Below are 22,921 nucleotides of genomic sequence, written 5' to 3' on the forward strand. Positions count from 1 at the left end.
TGCTCAAATTGTAATTTGACAGACAACCCTTTTGTCCGCACGGTGGTGGCCTGAGCAGTTTCAAAGCTGGATCGGCCACTTCTACTAGGGCCAGTTCGAGAGATGATCAGTTATTGGCGGCAGTTGTCGGTTTTCCCAGTATAATGCACAAATTATAATCTTAATCATGGGTGTAAATTCCGGGGGGTGGGGTTAATCCCCCACTTTTTGACCGGGGGTCAAAAGGGGATATATAAAAATGCAGGCGGATTGCAAAGAATTCTGCGGACTTCCCAACCAAAATGTATTCAACACACTCAAAAAGACAGAATAGTTTATAAAACGCTACAAATACGTCGTTTTGATGTATGGTTCTGCAGGAGTGTATATCTGTAGCATGAACATCGCTCCCAGTGTCATATGATGTCAATGCACTCCCCCCCCGCTTTTAAAACCTCCATGGCCGGGTAAGTCATCCCCTCCCGCAATCCCCATGCCCCATCCCCTCATTTCTTGGCACAAAGTTTCGTCACTGACCGTAATACTCGGGTAACATCGACCAGTGATGGACAGGTTGTCGCCACTCGAACTTTTGCATAAGAGTTGTCTAGACTTTTACGCTGATAAAACTTTCTAGCTTGAACTTTCTAAAAACTGTAACCAGGAGGATATTGACTGAAGCGTGCTGTCTTTGGGACCACAATGTTCATTTCAGTAGACATCACCTTGGTACGATAACCAATGGAATTTACCACAATTAGGCCTAATGACAATGTGATGTTTTTCCTTTTTCATTAGCATTTTTTAACCAGAGAAGAGTCGAGAGGTGGTCGTATTGACAAAATGAACTGTGAAAATCGAGATTTCTGCGGGGGATGAGGTGTTGAGAGAGGACATTCCTCCCGGAACCTCACGGGAAGCGGTGACTGTGAAAGCGTCTCGATTAAGCTGCCAGACGCGAGACGAGACGACTGGAGAGAGACTGTGGGCTGGCGCTGCGGCTGTCGTGCGGTGACAAACGGCGGCATGGTCGGAGTCGCGGTTTCTGGTGCGTGCATGGCTCGTGTGATTATACGTGTGATCAGGGGAAAAGCTTTTAAATCGTGCGTGCTGTTCTCTTGTTTGCTTGTGCAAAAGAATGGTACAATAGCCTACTTTCTTTTTGGCCATACTATTAATAGTGTATTGGACTCTTTTCCTACCAGTTGATAAATATTCAGAGCAAATTATATTTACTAGTTAGTAGAGAACATTCTATACTCCGTTTAGTGCAGACATTTGCGCTGTGAAACACAAAGAAAATAAAAAAACATTAATAAGTTTGACGTTCTTAAAGCCGACACCCTATAGTCGTGAGTCACACAATGAATTTCAACAATGGTTAATCTACCTCTTTTGCTCTATAGTCCACGCAAAGCATACACAACAAACTCCTATCCAATCAAAATGCCGGGGAAAGGGAGGCACATCAAAGATGAGCATTTCCGATTCTGATCCGAATCTATCCAAATACGACCTCGGATCGGATTGAACTTGGCTCAGTTGGATTGGGATCGGATTGGGAGTGATACTGTAAACGTTGGACTGGATCTCATCCGATTGGACGGATCATCACGCCCGTAATCTGACAAAATCCAACTCATCTTCCATTGCGAGTAAAGCAGCGGTGAGGTTTGTGTTGACCCTTTTTCCCGTTTTCTGTCCTCCACACACGGTGACCGCTTGACAGTTGACACGATACCTTGTATTTTTATCATCCTTTATAGCCATGCAAGAGGCCGGTGCTTGGAAAAAAATGAGAGGAAAGGAGCACTTACGCTGATCATTTTAGGAATGGATTAAACCATCTAAAACTTGTATGTCGGTCGGAGGAGGGGACTGAGATGATTAACTAGGATACTTAAGCAAGAAGACAGCGTGGGAGCATTTACCAACCATGTTGAAATTGTGAATTCTGCACTCAGCCTATGTTGGACCGCTACGGAAAAAGCTTTGAAACTTGCGCTCGGGGGAGGACGCGTATACAGCAAACAAACAAAAATGGCTCCTAAAATATAAGTAAAGTGACAACTGTTTGAATGATATCCATTGAAAAAGAAACTTACGAATACCAGAAAAGAGGGTGATTACTTTCAGGGTGCTGCAAAGTGATGTCATTTCATGGAGTTTTCACTCCATGGAGTTCATAATGAGTGTGTCCAACGGTCCCCAGGAAACTCCGAGTTATACTTCTGTACTTACGTAATGCAAAATATTGGCAAGAAAAATTAAGCAGCCTTGTCCGAATTGGGGCACGTATTATACATGCATGTCCTTGGGAACGGTACCATTGTACGACAATATTTGCAGTACGCCACACAGAAAAATCAAAAGGGTTTTACATGTTGTGTGGTAAAGTTCTCCCAATAGCAGCAAAGAACCAAGGACAATGGTCCTTTGGCAACTACAGGAAAAGCTTTGTACACAGGAAATTCAAACACGTTTTGTCCCTAAACTGGGGCAGACCTGAGGTCTTGTCCCCCTCATAAAATGGGAGTACGGTTTGGCAGTGGTACTCTCTTCGCTTTCCACCTCCGCGTTTTGGGGTTTGCATTCAGGCCGAAAGGTGGATTGGATTTTCAGTCCCTATTTGATTTCGTGGGTTTTCGTGCTCGGGGTTTCCTCCTACCTATAAAATCTAATATTACTTCACCGAGTTCTCGACCAGTTGATCTACAGAGAAAAGAGTTGGAATAGGAATTTACCCAACACTGGTTTAATAACAATAAAGAACATCCTATCGTGCCGTCGTCCTTTTGCGTAGTGGCATTCAGCCGTCGCGTCATGCCGTCGCCCCTTTGCGTCGTGCGTTAGCGTCGTGCTCTCGCCCATCGCCTCATTACTGGTGGAAACAGGGGGCGCCCTTAGAGACGGAGTAAAGTTCAATACCAATAGATACCGTTTTTCATGATCAAATCTTGTAGACCCTATGAGTGCATCCCATTTAATTGTTGGATGTAATAAGAGAACAAGACATGCCATAATCAGGAGGGCTCACAAAAAATATTTCTATAAATCGCGAATTTGGAACGCACGTAGTTTTACTCCTATTTCAGGGGTATCTTCAGAGAAAGGCGTGGCAAAAAAAATTCACGTGGCTAACCCCCAGAACATTGAACGAAAAGTGATTTTCTGGCCATAATCTTTAATTTCCAGTGAAAAGGGGAGGCCAACCTATTCCCATTAATCAATAGGCGGTGCTATTTCTGTCTGATTTTGCACCGTATTCTATGGGCGCGTATTTGGCGTAGTGCAACGGTATGCACGCACCATTATTTTTTCTAGGACTTGTGACATACGCCCTCTATAGGCCTAATAGTATTCATCTGACGTTTCTAGAAACAGTAAGGCACGACAGCACGATAAGACGGACAACTATATGACGCGACACCACGACGGGACGGCCTAACGCACACTATATGAAAGCCATACCATGACAGGCGACGCGGCGGCACGACGCGACAATGGCAAGACGGCACGTCCCGACGGCACGATACGACGGCAAGCCAAGCTGGCACAACGCGACGGCATCATATGGAATTCCATATCTGCCGTCGTGCGTCGCCCGTCATGCGTCGCCCGTCGTCCGTGGTTTTTTGTTGTTGTCACGATGCGCAGTGGTATTTTTAACTTTGACCCTTGATCGCGTTTCACATGTACATGTCCTTGTTTGATCGATCCATCATGCCTGACTCTCATTTTAGCAATAGAGCTAGAAGATGTGCATGTATTCGTTTTTGCAGAAGAAATAATATCCCGACATCGGTTAAGTAACGTGTATATGAAATAATACTATTTTGGTTACATAAATAAATTAACAAAATAGACTTTTGTTGGGGTAGATTGTTTTTCTCGATAACTTAGTTACTCTAGACGTAACTTTACTCGTTAACAGCCTGACTTTAGGTCTATAGCCTATGTAATATTTCTGTCTGTCCCGCACGATATCCCACAGAACAGAATGTAAATAATAAATTATTTACAATGTTTGATTCCTTAATAGTTTTCATAAGAGACGAACTGATCCAACATTATTTTGAGGGCGGGTATACCTATGATGAAATCTGCTGTATACTCTAAATTAGACATGACTTTAGTTGCAGGTTGGCTCACAGAAGTCTTTTAAACAGTAACGTTACTTGTTAGCCCCATAAATAGTGCTGATGTGCTTGACAACCTGTTCTCATTGGTCTATCCACCATGGCATACACACCCACAAAAACCAACACATCACATTTTCTGAAACTTAAAGCAAGTGGTAATTGCCCCCTAACAATACATTTAATAAAGAGTTTGTTATCCGCAGCACGTCTGGTATTTCTGGATTTCAAGGTGAAATTGAGAGGACAAGATGGAATATCTGTATCGATTGGCAGATTTTCTTCCTGGAATTTGATGAAAACAAGTCGGCACATTTTTACAGTATGCAAATCAGAATAACACTGTGGATAAGTTGGCCGGAACATTTTTGCTGAAAATGTTTTTCCCAAAAAAAAACACTTGGTTGAATTCTCAGAGAGGCGATATTTTCTTGTCAAGGGGCAGGGGTAGTCTAGCATTATTGGAATTAATTATGTGACTAGTATATGCTTTGCAGGTGGGATTTGTACTTGCCTTATTTGGAAAAGATCTTTAGAAGTGAATGGAATCATCACATTGTCATCTGTTAACCCCCGGCTTTTGCAGGTCCTATGCAACCCATTTGATGGGCGACGCACGACGGGCGACGCACGACGGAAAATGGCATGTTTGGAACTGGTAAATTGCAGAATTGGGACACAACAAAAAGCAAAATGCGACAGACGACGGCAGATATGGAATTCCATAGCATCAAGATATATACAACGCGACGCAACTGCACGATGCGACGCCACGACAGGCGGGGCCGTCGTAGCGTCGCAATTTTGGCGGTTCGTAAGTGACTTTGTCACAAAGGCGGACGCGCCAAGTTTTGCAGGCTCCCATTGGACAATCGCTGAAGTTAATTGCGCGTTAAGTTCCGGTTCCATGTAGACGACAATCAATAGTTGCAGCTCTATGTTGCAGTGCCTGTGCAGTGGGCGTGGTTTAAACTGATGTGACGTCACACCTACGAACCGGATAGAATAGAAATGTCACGTCAGAACAGGATACACGTGCGAGTCAGCGCCTTACATTGCGCACACGTATTGCTTTTTTTTTTCTCGACAAACCTTGGATACGCTACTTGCGCATTGCTGCCGACATGTAATGTGCACACACAATGAGTAAATCCACCCGGATTCCCTGAGAGAAAGGACATCAAAAAAGATACTCCCTCTTTAATTTGTTTTTGCTTTTTTATTGAAGGTTTCAAATGTTATCCCACAAAGAGTAAGACTACCGACACACCACACTGGAGAAACCAACTACAAAAGAAATCCAACTTCCTGTGCGGACATGCGCGTTGCCGGAATGGGGCTCTCGTCACCAGCAATCCAACAAACTGTCAACAGAGGAAGGGGGTTAATTCCGAGATACATTTAGCAGATTAGTGATTTCTTCTCCTTCCTCGTTCCTTTTTCGTTTCCAAACCAGTTTCTTTTTGCCCTGTTTTCTTTTTCCGACGCGTGAATCTTTCTCAAGGAAGTGACAAGTGCCCCCTTTCGCCCGCGACTACCAAAGGCTTACAGAAGAATAAGTTATTATTCCGCTGTTTCCTAAATGCTTTTACTACAGAATATGCATGGCCTACACTTTATTTCTCTAATAGGAAACAGAACATAACAAATTGCTTCAAGATGTTCCATGACAAGTTGTGTTTGCCACAGATATGCAATGACTGTGAAGGTCAAAAGACCGATCCAGTAAGCCCTACCAAGTGCGGATGTTGGCATTTAGAACATGCTCTTTTCCAATGCCACAATACGTATTCCATCCCAGCGTATCATACAGGCGTGCACGAATGTCCGAATTTTGAGCACGTATGTCGGACATAAATCATAGCTTTGATTGGTCAGAAAACAATGGGGCGGGGCTTCATGGACCGATCTCTTCATCCTTGCAGTAAGTAGTTCTCTTATACCTTATATCCCCAGCGTTCCGGGTTTGATGGGGGTGTTGAGGATTGTTTTCTTAAGTCACCGATTGTTCAATTTATTTTCATCCGTGAGACTTTTCACGCCCCTGCAAAGAAAGGTGATACAACCGTGTCTGAATTATTGGCACTTAAACAGAACAGGCAACGAAGGCCAACTTCCCCACCCCCCGTCCCATCGGCTTGCTAGATCCGACACTGCTTCAAACTTTGGACAAACTGGTGTTACAGATAAAGTATCTGGATTCTGGAGTGGGGAGGAGCCTGTGTGCTACCCCACCATCAGTGAAAAAAACAAACGAAAACGCTGTACCAGAAAAAGCGTTATACAATAACAGAAAAACACAACGACTACGTTTATATTACTTCAAGATGTACTTGACGTCGGGAAGATGTTAACTCTTAGTTACATGTTATGCCCTTACACCTTATATGTCACACCTTGCCATTGGGTTTATATAACTTAGAGAATAACTCGCAGCCCTTTACCTAATATAAAATTTCAGGTATCTATTTCATAGAAATAAAACTATTTTGTATCAGACTGCAGAAAATCGTGTTACATATACACAATTACTTTAATGCAGCTGCAGCTTTTTATTGTGAACAAAATGTACTTTTGCAAAACTTTATGGTCATCTGGGTGAGACCTTTGCTATTAGAGAAAAATAAAGGATGAGGAGTATAACAGATATTAACAGACTTCACTCATTACTATTTTATGTTCCATTTCTTTCAGTGGGGTTAAGCACTCCTTATCTAACCCCCTTCCCTCGTGACGCCGATGATGTCTACTTTATTGCATCGGGTGCACGATCAACCTTGTGCATGCACCTCATGTCAAGATGGGGATTATGCATGGGAGGTTTACTCACTGCAGCTGCACGCGAAAACATATTAGAAGATAAAAAATAAACAGACAGACCATCAGCTTTGTACTTTCTGATTGATTTCTCAAGATTTCTTAGTGTACCTCCACCACTTAGTGAAAAACTCTAATAGGTCCAAAGCACCTTACTGCGAGGAAGCTCAAAAATCAGAGTCGGGAGACAGTCGAAGCTTGTAGTCAGGGATTTTAAACAACCACATTGCAAAGGTCGGAGCAAGATCAATTATCCTTGTACAGGTCAGAAACCATTACATTATCGAAGCCCGATCCAGATCCGTCGTCCTTATAGATGTTAGATATTAAAGCTTTACCAAAGCCTGACCCAGATCCACCGTCCTTGTACATGTTAGAAACCAACGGATTACCGAGGCCTGACCCCGATCCATTATCCTCGTACAGGTCAGAAATCAGTGCCTTAAGGAGGCCTGAAGCAGATCCATTATCCTTGTAGAGGTTAGAAACCAGTGGATTATCGAGGCCTGACCCAGATCCATCATCCTTATAGAGATTAGAAACCAGTGGATTACCGAGACCAGAGCCAGATCCATCATCCTTGTAGAGGTCAGAAATCAGAGCCTTACCGAGGCCTGACCCGGATCCAGGATCCTTATAGAGGTTAGAAACCACTGGATTATCGAGGCCTGACCCGGACCCATCATCCTTGTACATGTCAGAAATCAGTGCATTACCAAGACCTGACCCAGATCCATCATCCTTGTAGAGGTTAGAAACCACTGGATTACCGAGCCCTGACCCAGATCCATCATCCTTGTAGAGTTTAGAAACCACTGGATTACCGAGGCCTGACCCAGATCCATCTTCCTTGTACATGTTAGAAATCAGTGCATTACCAAGACCTGACCCAGATCCATCATCCTTGTAGAGTTTAGAAACCACTGGATTACCGAGGCCTGACCCGGACCCATCATCCTTGTACATGTCAGAAATCAGTGCATTACCAAGACCTGACCCAGATCCATCATCCTTGTAGAGGTTAGAAACCACTGGATTACCGAGCCCTGACCCAGATCCATCATCCTTGTAGAGTTTAGAAACCACTGGATTACCGAGGCCTGACCCAGATCCATCTTCCTTGTACATGTTAGAAATCAGTGCATTACCAAGACCTGACCCAGATCCATCATCCTTGTAGAGTTTAGAAACCACTGGATTACCGAGGCCTGACCCGGATCCATCATCCTTGTACATGTCAGAAATCAGTTCATTACCAAGACCTGACCCAGATCCATCATCCTTGTAGAGTTTAGAAACCACTGGATTATCGAGGCCTGACCCGGATCCATCATCCTTGTACATGTCAGAAATCAGTTCATTACCGAGGCCTGACCCAGATCCATCATCCTTGGACATATCAGAAATCAGTGCATTACCCAGGCCTGACCCAGATCCACCATCCTTGTAAAGGTTAGAGTTTAGTGCATTACCGAGGCCTGACCCGGATCCATCATTCTTGTACAGGTCTGAAATCAGAGCCTTACCGAGGCCTGACCCGGATCCATCATCCTTATAGAGGTTAGAAACCACTGGACTATCAAGGCCTGACCCGGATCCATCATCCTTGTACATGTCAGAAATCAGTTCATTACCAAGACCTGACCCAGATCCATCATCCTTGTAGAGTTTAGAAACCACTGGATTATCGAGGCCTGACCCGGATCCATCATCCTTGTTGAGGTCAGAAATCAGTGCATTACCGAGGCCTGACCCAGATCCATCATCCTTGTACATATCAGAAATCAGTGCATTACCCAGGCCTGACCCAAATCCACCATCCTTGTAGAGGTTAGAATTTAGTGCATTACCGAGGCCTGACCCAGATCCATCGTTTTTGTACAGGTCTGAAATCAGAGCCTTACCGAGGCCTGACCCAGATCCATCATCGTTGTGCAGGTCAGAAATCGGTGGATTACCGAGGCCTGACCCAGACCCTTTATCCTTGTTGAGGTCAGAAACCAGCATTTTACCGAGGTCTGACCCAGATCCATCATATTTTAAAAGATCAGAAACCAGTGCATGCCCAAGACCCGATTCAATGTCCAGACTATGGTCCAAAGTATCCTGTGTCACCTTCGATGGTTGCGCGTCGGCGTCAGGTCCGGTCATGTGGAATTGCAATGTTCCGAGGGAAGGTTGTTTGATGTGGTTCGAAACCAGAAGTCTGTTCTTGGGTTCTACACCCACTGATTGGGATGGTACTTGTTGGTAGTTGATTTCGTTGGACAGCATCTGCCATGGGATCATCTGCATCGACGTCCGAATCGGTCCCTGTGCTAATCCACTTGGGACAACTTCATTTTTCACCAGTGGGAAGGCCTGCTTTGAGACTCCTTAAAGAAAAAAAAAAGAAAACAATGACGGCATTTCAATTATCATTAAAGCAAGCCACACGTTCAAGGTCAGAGCCACAGCAAAAGGAAAACCTCAAACTTAGCGACTCCAGCGGACAAATTCGCTGGCGGCGGAAGCCGGGGTGCAGGGGTGGAGGAGTGGCCCCATTTTTTCAACCAGGGGAGAGGCCTCCCCACTCTTGGAAGGTCCTATTATGGGGTGGGGCATAATGGATCGCTCTCTTAATTGGCTGATACCTGATGCTCTCACAACTGTCCCCCATTTTGAAACTCGTTCCATCGCCCATAACTTAGAAACTAGGAGGATTACCAGATTAAAGCTTTCGATTAAAGCATTTTAAAATCCCACTTTTTGTATGCAGAGCAACTTTTGCCCTGGCTCTTCCACAGGGGAGCAGTTTGTTTTCAGATTAGATCGTACATGAACTAAATAAATATATAATTTAGTTTGGGGCATACGTTTTGTTCCCAGTGTGATCCGAAGAAGTAAAATCCACCACCATACAGTCGATATCGGGGTTCTTGTATAGGTAAATTTAAGGTGCAGTCAATAAAATGAACAAAGATAAACAACATCTGAATTTTTTCGCATGTGACATGTAGCATACAGAAGTGGGGCGGTATACCCTCAGTATCCCATGTATTATTTTTGACGTCGCAAGAAAAAAACACCAAATCTGGGGCAGACATAGAATAAGAGATGACAAGCAAATTTGGATATCACTCAGCGGCAGCAAAGTGATAAGCCACTTTCCAGGGGACAAGCTCCGCCATGCCCCATGCGACGCCAATGCAAGGCAGCCGTCGTTTTAAAAAGTGTGGAGGAGTTGCAATTTTAATGATGGCGGCCGTGGCTGTTGTCTTCATCCAGATTTGTTTACATTGTATCAGTTTCTCTGTGTGCCAGAAATGTGGTACTTTGATCATGAAATGCACATTTCCCACACGCGCACACTAAACGTCTACCATTCGGCAGGCCCTAGCTATCAGATCGCCCCGAAGGTCTAGAAGCTTTGGACCTGCTCAAAATCAGACGATAGAACCCCACAACGTCGAATTATTTTTCACATGCGTACATGCCAGTGCGTTTTTTTCGAAGGCTACGCTCCAGACTTTGACAGTCTGAAATCAAATCTATGAACCCGTTTAAAAACAAACAAACAAAAACAAACAAACAAACACCCCCAACAACCCCAACAAACAAACAAACAAACAAACAAACAAACAAACAAACAGAAATTAAACTATCCAAAGGTGCTTTTGAAAGGTTCTTTTTCAATTGTCACGCTCCATCAAAATTGTGATCTTAATTAACGCGCACCATGCGCTGCTAGGGCTGCTTTCTCCCTTGATAACCAGCACAATATGGGGAAAGGGGGACCCCCCAACGTGATGCACAAAATGTATAACCTAAGAATATTGTACCTACTGCACCCCCCCCGAAATCTGAAGGGAATTCCAAAGATTCCATCAACACAAAAGAAGACACATATTTTGCATAATACGTCTCCCTGTATACAAGCAAAAGTGGGATCTTGCAGATTATTAGAAATGTTTTCCTTAAAATTCAAGTCTATTGTGTCGAGTACTCTGGTGCCTGCCCAAGGTGAATGGGAATTTCGCTGCGTTTGTACTGGTTCTGGCCGTCGAAAGGAGCGAGTGGCAAATGGGAACGGCAGACTAAGAATTTCTTTAAACGAATCAACAAAACTGGAAGACTTATCATGTTTATGAATGTACTGTTATGCGCAAACACTGCGTGCAAACATGCATGGGTTCCTAGACAGCGGCCCACTATTGTAGTAGTCGTAGGCTTATGTTGTGAACTGGGCAGTCAGTGTTATTTTCAAGTATAAAGCAATTTAGACGTCTTTTATAATAAATATACTGTGCATGCCACTTCCAACGCACTTCCAGGGCGCTCTACACCATAGTATCCGTGCTTACTGGCCCACTGATGCAACAATTTCGCGTGTTCGGGTGAATTCAACCACAATAACAAAGGTACCCACTTATAAAATGGACGTCGTAAATAAACATAACGTGCGCTATAAAAGGTATTGCAAGTCCAGATTTAAGTCACAATGTATGCCTCATCGTAGGGTCTGAACCCTAACAAAGCTCTGTTGTGCGTAACTACGGGGGCCACCCCGCCCCTCTCCCAGCGAATGCCCGTGCCCCCTTAAAATCCATGAACAACCTCTGCTGCAGCTCATTTGTCTTTTGGTGCCCCAGGAAAAAAAAATTGTGCACCCATGGGTACCCCCAGACATTAATAACCCTAGTTACGCCACAAATCACACCTTCCGTAGAAAATTGTTCACCATATCCCCAAGACAGCTTCGTGTTAAGCTTGATTACTTCCTAAGTAACGTGCAGTGGATGTACGTGGGGTCACGTGGATGAGTCGGCCTTTTTGTAGGCATGCGCAATATACGGACGACGCAATACACCCTATTGGTCTGAAATCTGTTTTCTCAGTGAATACCCCAATATTTTCCCTGCTAAATGGCTAATATAGATAACTGAAGGGAAAAATTAGTTTTGTCCGTATATGGAATTCTTGCCTTTATGTAAACGGGGGAAGGATTAATTCAGACCTTACTGAAAACTTCTAAAATGGTAACAAGACACACTGTTACACAAGGGCAGATCCAAACGCGCAAACGAGGTCACGCCCCCCAAAAGAGGCCTCCTTTTTATCCATTGAAAATTTGGTACGGGGTCCACCTTTACCACTAACTCCGGGATATAAAAATTTGTGCACCAGTGCAACAGCAATATAAAAACATTCTCGTGGTTTGCTTTAGGTTAACTAAAGTGCGTGCTGTCCACACACATTCGACAGCTGATCACTAATAATTTAATACAAATCCACAGTTTTGCCAAAAACGTTAGTGTCAAAAAATGCAGTGTTATGTACCATCCGGGAAAAGGCGGATCCGGTGACAATTTTTTTTCGGGGGGCTAAACTTGGGTTTTGTTTCAGTATCCTCTGATTTCTTTCTTTTTCTGGGGGGATGGATCTATTCCCCCATACGCCCTTGCACTCTGGGCACTGAGCAACAAACCGCTGACCCAATCGCAGTTTAGGCCTCATCTCTTTCTGTTTAACCCTCCTTTGGAAGGTTTTTACAGTAAAATCTCAGGAATCTTTTCATATACCATATCCTGTATACACTCCTGTATAAGCACTCAAAACTGCCTGCAAACGCTGTATTTTATGTAGTATTCAACTCACCTAGAATATTGGAGGTCGAGATCTTAAGTTTTCTATTCCCAGGGTCTGACCAGGCAGATTGCTGGGAAGCTCTCAACTTGCTGAGAAGTCCTACTTGTCGGCCACAAGCAACCGCCAGTGTCAAGGAGAGGACAGTCAACAACCGCAGTCGAAGAGCCATGCTGTTAGATCTCAAGTTGGACCATAGGACGAAAAAACTGTAACCGTGCGCGGTGGGATCGTCTGAGCCAGTGCATTGTATAGGACCGCTTTACCTGTGGGCACCGGATTTGAATGAATGAAATACTGGTTTTCCAAGGGTGGCTATTATAAAGCTGAATTCAGGGGACAATAGAGCATTGCTATTTTGCATAAAGAGACACTTTCAGCGGCAATTCTGTGACCGAGCATTATGGAAGTGTACTGTGGCGGGATAACTGACACCTCTTATGGCGCACCTAGTCGACCGGCCTGATCAGAGATGACTGGAATTGACCAGGCCCAACCCCGCAGATAGATTCATTAACCTTGGGCAAGGATGAGTGGCTACCCTGACACAAGGGGGGATATCAGCTAACAAACGTCGGACTAAGCCTTGGAGCAGTTCGTTTGGTGGAAATTTACCACCAGTTGGGAAAGACAAGATTGATACTGGTATCAGAGCAAGGGAATACAGGGAAACCTTCATAAACCTCACAGCGACACAGGGTTTCAAGGACAATAAATCGGTGCAGTGGGTTTATTACAAATATAAATCAACGAGGTATATCAAATACATAAACATATAAAACACGGTTTATTTGTACAATACATCTCACAAGGCAACTCAATATGCCTCACGTGGTAAACCTAACCACCTGGCAATTAAAACATGAGCTAGACTATTACCAACGATACACATTGCAAGTAGGCAGTGTTATTCTACGTGGAGTGTTAATCAAATCAGGGGATAATAACCCTCACTATCCAGGGTCGATTAATCCAAGGGACAATAACCCTTACAGGAGGAACCCTTAGAGCTCCCAGCATATGTCCGGATCACAACCCGGCCGTCACCTCCACCTTCGGTGTTTACAGACGGCAAGCAATCCACAACGAATCACCGTGGCACTAGCTGGGTCTCCACAAGGATTTCACAAAACTGATATTTGGAAATTGCTCAAAAAGGAGAAATTTTTAATGTGTAAGAATCGGTCGCAAATTGAAGTGTTTCACATAAAGGACATTCGGTCGAAATTTCAGCCCAGGAGTGATTCCTGTTGAAATGGGAGCTTTTTGAAAACATTGATCCACACGCAACTGAATTAGTACACACAAGCCTGTCAACCTTGGTGTCACACTGGACTGCACGCTGTCTTACAAAGATCACATCGTCAACATAAAGGCAAAGATTGGTGCAAGGAACAGCATCCGTTAAGAGGCTTACCAACTCTAAATGTAGAAAAACTGCCATCGCCCTCTGCTTCTTTGTTGCTGAGTATGCATATCCAGTCTGGTGCAGATCAGCCTACGCCTCAATGTAGAAAACTGCCATCGCCCTCTGCTTCTCTGTTGCTGAGTATGCATCTCCAGTCTGGTGCAGATCAGCCTACGCCTCCAAGGTAGACACTGCTCTAAATGCTGCTTACAGAGCCATCACATGTTGACTCAAACCAACTAGAGCGGATGACCTTTACTTGCTGTGTGGCATTGCGCCTCCACAAATACGCAGGTAGGTCCTGTCTCAAAAGGAGAAGCTAAACAAAGTGAAGAGAGTGACCCACTCCATCTTCTCTTCGAGAGGGAACCACCTCCCAGAAGACTCAAATGCTTCCTCCACTCAGCTCAGGCCCTCAACAACAGTCCTCACTCCCAACAGATGGACCTCTGGTCAACCTATCACTCCGAAGGAGTGTCTTAAATCTGGCTCAAGCGAGGCGTGGCCTTCTGGGCTTGCTTCAACCACCTTCGCAACACAACTAATAGCTGCCAGATCCTTATGGACAGATGGGGCCTCAAGAAGGAACTACATGTAAATACGACTGCAGCGGACAGCAGACGATGAACCACCTGCTGGTATGCTACCTGCTCCCCCCCCCCATCTTGTATTCCTTCAGACCGGACCACCCTGAACGACAAGACTAAACTTTGTGTCCAGCACTGGATAGGCCTATAGAGAGTAGTAACGGGACTCGAGAAGTCCCTCCATTAGGAGGACGTCTGTCTGGAGACTACGTACGGGATGGGAAGTTGTGAAGTTGTGCTGGCTGATTGGCACAGCCATTGCAATAATACTTATAATACGACCGCATGGGTTGTATTGCAAACATTCCCGAACCCTACAATTTATGCACCTGTAAATCCAAATACACCATTTTGTTATGGAATTATTGTGGAAATATTTCATCTGACTCAACACTTTTCTGATGACGCATGCCACGACCGTCCAGACCAGATCTACTACCGCACGTATCTCTCATAACAACACAATACAAGTACTATCTCAAGTTGAAACATTTCTGGCCATGTGCAAACAATAGCGCAGGTTTTCCTTCCTCAGTCCATCCATCATTTTGAAATATTTCAGGTGTGTTTCCCGCACTGATCGATCCGTGTCTTGAAACCAATAGAATGGTTAGAACAAACACACAATTGAAATTTTTTTTAAGAATTCAAACGAAAAAAAAAGCATTTTCATTCGTTAAAAAAAATGCATGTCAGCACAAACTATTAATAATAAAAATGTATGATGCCTTGGTCGGCTGCCTGATGAATGCGCTTATGGAAAGGGATTTAGATTGGAAACGTCAGTCATTCGTGAGGACAGTGGGCAATACCAAAGATCTACACAGCGCTTGTGTCGTTGGCAATACGTTTGTAGCAATAACTTGTGAGGTCTTCAAGTAGCTCTGTCCGTCCCATCTAGGCAGCAGCGTGGGACAAGCGTTATGATTTTGCATGTATATTCAACATCTAATGATTCCCAAACCATGCACGTCTTGGACGACAGTTTATGGGTTCAGTGCTATTGTCCCAAATTTTCAGGTGAACTTCTTTCAGATTAACACTCTAGACCATAATACCTACATTGTAGTATTTGTACGTTTGGATATAAAATAATATCCAGGGTTAACGACTAAACAAATGGATCACTTGGCTATTATGAGTCTGTAACAACTGGACGTGACAAAATCCATATTCTTTTAATTTCGTATGTATTTTATTACCAGCTATATACATACAATTTACACCTACTGGGAACAACATGCAATTAACTGATCACAAAGTATAGACAATTTGGGAGGAAGTACCGTTATTTCATAGTCATTGGTTTCTTATTTTACGTCAGAGCTACCATACTTATTTAAATGCTGACTTAAATGGACAGGACAACTGGAAAATGCTGTGTAAGGAACAGGACTATAAATGGGTGAATTTCAAGTCCTAAAAGATTCAACCTCTCTCCTAAAAAAAGAAAAAGTGACAGCTAATTCCCAACTGTCTAACTGTAAGTGTGAATACCCCAGAGTTCAATCTTGAGCAAGATTAAAGTACTGAATTTCTGAATACATGTAATTCAATCTCTGTCACTTTCGCTCGGTAACTGTTCATTCTTTTCACCTTTTAAAATATTCCACAAGGAATGGGTTGTAAAAACAAGAATACAGTAAAAGAAGAATACACTTCAAGTGATGTACTGGACTAAAATTTCTGAAACTTGCGTAACTTTGACCAGTGACTATATGTCAAACTCTGCTGGTTTTGCCTGATAACCTATGCATGAGATATGTACCAGATATAAGGCACAAATCTATCAGTGAGCTGCCAAATTGCCACTGATCAAACTTGGCCTTGGGTGCCGTTTGAAATGACAAAAGCAATTTGACCATACACATTCATACTGGATGTAGTTAATACATGTATCACTAATATAATAACTTTTTAACATCAAGCAATGTCACAGCAAGAAAACACTATTTCACCATGGGGCTGACATGCAGAATACAAAAACACTGCAGATGCATGCTTCACAGTGACAAAGATAAGTCACAAATCCCATGGTAAACCACGGGGTACCAGACTCATCCCACGGCGGATATCAGTCCTCCTTGTAATGCATGAAAAATCAACTTTACGACTTGGACGTGGAAATCACCACTTTATGGAATAAAAATCAATGTTTTTCAAATCCAACACGGCAAGGCTCAGCAATGAAACAACCTTTTATGCCAGCATGTTTGAAACGATCAAAGATACGTGTATGTGATGACTTTGGGAAAATCAGTAGAATAGATTCCACGGAAAATGTTTCAACCTTGTGAAACTATGTTGGTTTCAAAGACTGCAGTCAGCCACGGTACAAACATGCTTTGAAGAACACATCCCTTAAAAGCTTCCATATCTGCAGTACGTAGTACTTCTAAGTTATATAGTCACAACTCTTATAGTATTCACATGTAACAATTATGTACAGGCCACTAAATATTCCATACAGTGGTAATAAATAAATTGGCAATGTTAATAAGTTAAACTTGGACATTTCACTGCCTTTTGTTGCTAGTGCAATTTGGTGCCATTAATGATAAAAACGGTTAAAAACATCTGAAAGAACTTGATCTAAGTCAACTGTATTTGATATGTGCATGTATCTTTGTAGCATGTAGCCTGCTGCCAGTGACACAGTGCAATAAATAATACACACAAGCTATGAATGAGTACATCATGGTCCTACTGTAGAAATCACAATAAATGCTGTTGAAAGGCTGTACACCGTACAACCAGTCCACGCTTCCTCTCTTTAGAGAACACCTAAGCAGAGAATGTTCAGCTACCTGAACTGTTGCCCATTTCATAAAGTAAGTAAAACAAGCAAAAAACAAGAGCATCTCCTCCCCAACCGGAGACATATGGCCTGAAGTAGGAATCCATGCAATCCCCTAGCACCCTGTCATATCCTTCAACTAGCTGTCCCAAATCTTCCAGTTTCAGGTACCTTCTGCCAAACGCCCTCCGCTCAAATGTAGGCAAAAATATATTTATTAAATGGTAGTATGTATTTGTCCTACAGGGAAAAAATGGACTGTTACTCTTTTTTTTAACATTCTGTTAGAAAGTTTCACCCTCCTGTTGAGGTAGGGACTTGTTAGCAGTTACAATTAAAACTGTTAACAACAGACCTCAAACACGACGTCACGCTTTGTTTACATGTGAGCATTCCTATGGAGGCTTGATGGATCCTACCCTGTCGCCATCATAGGGAAGCGCATACATGTACCTAAACAAAGCATGATGTCGTGGTACAGGTCTGTCCTGTTTGGGCATTATGCTTGGGAAGTACATTGGTCATCTCATTCCACATGAATCTCTACATCAAATCATGAATCTCTACAGTCAATGAATCTCTACATTAAAATATGAACCAGTCTCTTGGTACTGGGCTTTGTGCTCGGTTTGATTTTCATTCCGTATGGTTGAATACACTAACAAAAGCAGCATTACGGCAATTGAATAATTATTCAGTTCACAACATGTACTAGTAACTAGTGAATTCAACATTGCACAAGTTTGGGTTCCTACTATAACACAAACACAACAAAGAGGCTACATATACATACATACTGATTCTTCTTGAAACTACATCATTATTTCATGTCAGTCTTTAAATACATGTACTGGGAATTGTTCTCCCCACAGAAAATAACCTTCATTTTAACATTGTGTTATTTCATTCTAGTTGTTTTAGTACTGGTTACCGAAACTTGTAAATATGATAACAAAAACTGCAGTGTGGGAACGAACGTCCTTCGTTGCCAGGCAGGTGTGAAGAGACAAAAACATACCCAGAGTGGCTTTTAGTTTCTGTCAAAGTCTAGCAACTTGTGTCCTCTCCACCCACAAGCAGCCTTGCTGCCTTAGTCTTGACTCAAGACTGCTTTCTGCTCACCTGTCAGCTTGCCATCAAGTGAGATGTTTCTGCCTCTATAACTTGACAAGGGTCCATAGAAACTTTCAAGCATAATCATGGCAAGCTTGATAGTACTGGGTGGTGACAATGCTAGTACCTCTCCCCGCACTGATAACGGATGTTCCAGGAATAGAAACACCTGGTTGTTAGCTCTATGGTACACATATGTCCCATGGTACATGTATATTCAATGATTGCAAGCATTTCACTTGCAAAGTACATGTACTTGAACGTGTGCACATGCTTAGAGTTTTTCAGGAAGCTACCTGACAGAGTCATGGACTAGTCTCACCTCGACTTCATGAACCGCTGTTATTGCTCACGTTAATACACTGTAACTCCCTCTATCCATGTTAAAATTATGACCCATTGAGCTAAGAATCCACAATTTTAAGTTTGCTTTGCAAATTGAAATAATTTTAATTACAGGTTATGCCCTTACCCGACATATATAACAGTGTATACTCAGTACTATATACAATGTTTATAGATATACACATTGGGTTGCAAATCCTGTAATTAAAATTAACATCTCCCCAATGCAAAGTACATCTTCAAATTAAAATACTCCATGACATGCCTTTAGGCCTTGAATTGAATAGTACAGTAACATATCCCCATCATTATCCTGTTAGTACAATTGATTACATCTTCACCAGTCTTTGGTAAATTCTATCAGTAATTTTTGTTTGGGATTAATTGTAATCCAGTCCTGTTGAACTACATGGAGGTTGTACATGTAACTTGATCACGTAATCTACCCTGATGAGCTGAATATTGCAGTCTCCTGCCTCACTGAAAAAGCTAAAGCAGCCTATGACTGTGTCCGAATCAACTGGCTGTGGCTGGCAGTAGCACACATGTCTGTGGCACAGAAGCCATAGCCACTAATCACTCATGCTATTTCCAGCCCTAACCGAGATTTCTGATTCTGAGCACAGCCTTGAATATACAACTAAAAACATAAATGCGCATGTACACAAAAATATAATGTAATCTGACGTTAACAATATTCAACAGCACACTAACTGATCAGCAAGCATATCTACATAAAGTCATCTGAAGTGTACATGTACGTGGGTTTTACAGTGGCGAATCTTACCTTTAAGTACAAGATATGCTGAATCTAAACAGTTACAATTGCATTGGTACACAGTGAGTACATGTATGGGGTGCCCCGGTGTACAAACCTTACATACCAAGTGTGGATAAAAGAAGTCCACATAATGTGGGTAATGTGAACCTTGTGTGGACTAAGCGGGGTCCACACAGGGTTACCCCCCCCCTTTCTGGGGAAAAAAAGTTTAGTGGCATTTTAGAATAAGGGATATCTGTCACAAAATGAAGAGGAACAGTCAAGGAAATCGTCATAAGAAATCCAGCTCGAAAGGGTGTTCGCAGTTCAAGAAAAACCAGTATTTCCACCAAATTTTTCTAACTACATGAAAGCAAAAGAATGTCCACACAAGGCAGCTCACACCAACATGCGTGTGTGCGTGTGTGCAGGTTCACCCTTTCATCCATTGGAAAGTGAAAGTAGCCCGTCATTAGGTGATGGTGAGGAATGTGTCTTTCAGGGAATCATGGAAAGATCCTACTTGGATTGGAATGCCATGCAAACATTGAATGGAAATAACTAGATCTTGTATCATCTACGAACACCAGACACATCTAGTATACTAACCAGCAAGGATCTTGTACACCATGCAGGATTTTTTTGGTACGGTCTACAACAGATGTATCTCAATTTTTCAGGAATACTGCCACAAAGGCTGAACACAAAGGGTACTCGGTACCTCAGTATAGTTATCACTTTTTTGTACAGATGTGGTGAGATTATTTTATTATTACTTTGGAATACGATGTTGCCAAGGAAACATAAATTTGAGGAATTGTCTGAGATTGCATGAAGTATGAGTTCAGTGTGCACGGAGCATTTTTTGTACAGCAAGAGTAACCCGATGTGAAGTTCATGCATGTTGCTTAAGTCTGGAAAGAGTAGATTGGTGAACGTACCCCCCCCCTGGCAGTACAGTCCACTGCCTCACTAGCTGGGGCAAACAGCTGACGGTGGAAGCAAGTGATTTTTAGGCCATTTTCCAATACTCAACTTCTGCTCCGTCTCAGGCTTCAACTGTTTTTTCACTAGCTGACTTTGAAGCTGTAAGCACAGTAATCAGTCTAATAATGCCACGGAACATCAAATAAGATGCAAGAAAGCCAAAAATCACAGTAATCCAATGTTCCAGGCCCACAATCAGAGATTGGTTTTGGGAACGAAGCAAGATGGATTCTGTAATCTGTGGCCCCTTCTCCGAGCGAGCACTGCACTACCGTGGGTTGTGACACTGGTCACAACAATGGTACAATGGAATGCATGCAAGACAAAGATGTAGCGCAATGCCACAACTCTCACTGCAAAAGGGTAGCTGACCAAGTCCAACATGTCGATGATACATCGGACACTGTGCAGTTTGAAGTGGTACCCACAATTCTCCAGTACCCCTCAGTAGAACAGGTTGAGTTTCAGACATTCAATTCTTTTCCTGAAGTGAGTTTTTTGATCAACTCTGTTTCCGGTGACTGAATCAATGAACAATTTTTTTGGATATTCAAACAACCAAGACAATTCCACAGATCCTACCTAGCACTGAAACCGGATGAAACACTCAACAATCATGCAGCTAGATGTAGCAAGCTAATGTTTCAGTGCTAGCTATCTGTAATGGCTTCCTTGTAATACTTTAGTGTTTGATTACAGTTGGGCTCGTGGTTTTTGTTTTACTTTCCTTCATCCATGTCCTGCAGTGTGTGCCACTGCGCGATGGGTCGTCGTGGGGACGCTAGCATGTCGCTCCAGTGGCGCAGCCCAGCACCTGTAGCATTACACCCAAGGACCACTTTACCAATTGGCTCGCTGCTTCCCATGCGATCGTAGTCCACCACAGTGACGACCAGTGTAACTTTCTGCAGATTGGAAAACAAAAAGAAAAACGAACCGTAAAAAAGTCTGTTGGTGCAAAAATAGCATGCATCTCATGTAAAGTGTTAACACAAATGGCAGATGTAACATCACAATTTCTTGTGCCAATTGAGAGTGCCAAAAAATTCTAAATCACCAACCTTTGCTTGAAAAATAAGTGCTTAAAAATAAGCAATGTTGGTATTCCAACTGGGCATGCTCAACTCCAGAGTCAATAATGTCAATTTTAGATAATAGGCAATCTGCTGTAAACATGTTAAACCACAATAACACACAGGTACACTGTGCCAGATTGTCCAAAAAATCTTCTGCGTCAAGTAGAACACTCCTGAAAATGCTATTCATCATTTTTTTTAAATCCTGAGAAGTCCCCAATCCTCTTATTTCAATATAATTGTTCACAAACTCAAGGGCTGGGGACAATGCTCTGACTTAGGCTGATGGCGTATCTATTTTCTTCTCTCTGATTGCACTGAATGCGCAATAATTGACACACTGCAAATTTGTGTACAGTTATCTTGAAGTCGAATGCACACGAAACATTTATCACCTGCGTGTATCCCAAAGCTGAAGGTTGGCCAATCTTAACATGCACGTACATGTCTGCACAGTTCAAATAGCAGCAGCTGATTACACAGGACTTTTGCAATGGTGTAAGTTCAATAAGAACAATTTTATTGCATAAGTCGTGCAACAAATTGTGACGCATTTCACTAAAGTCACACACTGCTTAAATATGTGACTTTGTACAGCAAATTATGGCATACATGTAATTTAAATGACTTATGTATAAATACGTAACCAATTTTGGGTGAAATAAATTGTACGGAACAAATTGGAAATGAACTATTCAAAATTGCTTTCTGGTTAAAGCTCATCATTGCTCCACTCAAAAAGCCTCACACAAGAAAGTTTCAACTTTGCTTTTTGCAGGTAATTTTCAAAATTGTTGGCGGAGCTAATTTAATGACTGTTTGACGAATGTAGGGTAATACAGTCGATTCTCATTATTACAAAATCCCCGGGACCAGTAGAAACGTTTGTTGCATCCAAAATTCATTGTAGGTGAAACGCAGTGTAATGGCTTTGGTGCACCGCATGAATAGGTCCAATTGTGTACAATGCCATGTACAATGTACTGTACATGCATTCACGTGAAAGTGGTTGATGTTGATGATATCCAAAAGAACTCTCGGTTATGATTAATCAAATATATTGTGATGTGTTTAGAAACATAAACTTCACTGTCATACGACATGTTTAATTTGCATGTGAGATAAAAAGCAAATTCAGGTCAAAGCATCTAATCGATCCAGGCATTTTGAAAAGACTTTCCATCGCCATGGATGACAATGAATCCAACAGTAATTAACCTGCATGTACATGTAGACCTGGATGTACCTGCAAGACTGTGAAGGCTCATCAACTGAAACCCCCATCCAT

General features: G+C 42.6%; 2 protein-coding genes and 1 long non-coding RNA gene across 8 annotated transcripts in view; 1 reads left to right on the top strand and 2 right to left on the bottom strand.

The window, feature by feature from the left end:
* Positions 1-603: 603 nt before the first annotated feature.
* LOC147799701 (uncharacterized) lies at positions 604-5,972 on the top strand. The gene is made up of 2 exons (XR_015424830.1): positions 604-1,027; positions 1,746-5,972. It is a non-coding gene; the product is annotated as an uncharacterized LOC147799701 (long non-coding RNA).
* LOC110973029 (uncharacterized) lies at positions 5,318-12,889 on the bottom strand. The gene is made up of 2 exons (XM_022223427.2): positions 12,573-12,889; positions 5,318-9,310 (listed from the first exon to the last, which is right to left on the bottom strand). The coding sequence occupies exons 1-2, from the start codon at positions 12,730-12,732 to the stop codon at positions 7,182-7,184; spliced, it is 2,289 nt and encodes a 762-aa protein (XP_022079119.2). The 5' UTR covers positions 12,733-12,889; the 3' UTR covers positions 5,318-7,181.
* A 2,839-nt stretch (positions 12,890-15,728) lies between these two features.
* The window catches only part of LOC110991042 (synaptotagmin-1-like), a 38,697-nt gene continuing 31,504 nt past the window's right edge, over positions 15,729-22,921 (bottom strand). For all 6 annotated transcript variants that reach the window (XM_087133978.1, XM_022256138.2, XM_022256133.2 and 3 more), the window contains one exon: positions 15,729-21,462. In XM_087133978.1, the coding sequence (XP_086990104.1) occupies positions 21,277-21,462 (186 nt within the window). In that variant the 3' untranslated portion in view covers positions 15,729-21,276. The remainder of the gene's footprint in view (positions 21,463-22,921) is intronic.

The sequence above is a fragment of the Acanthaster planci genome, linkage group LG03 (assembly GCF_054643075.1).
Source record: "Acanthaster planci isolate LZ-2023a linkage group LG03, COTS_SCS, whole genome shotgun sequence".
In the NCBI taxonomy this organism is placed as follows: domain Eukaryota; kingdom Metazoa; phylum Echinodermata; class Asteroidea; order Valvatida; family Acanthasteridae; genus Acanthaster; species Acanthaster planci.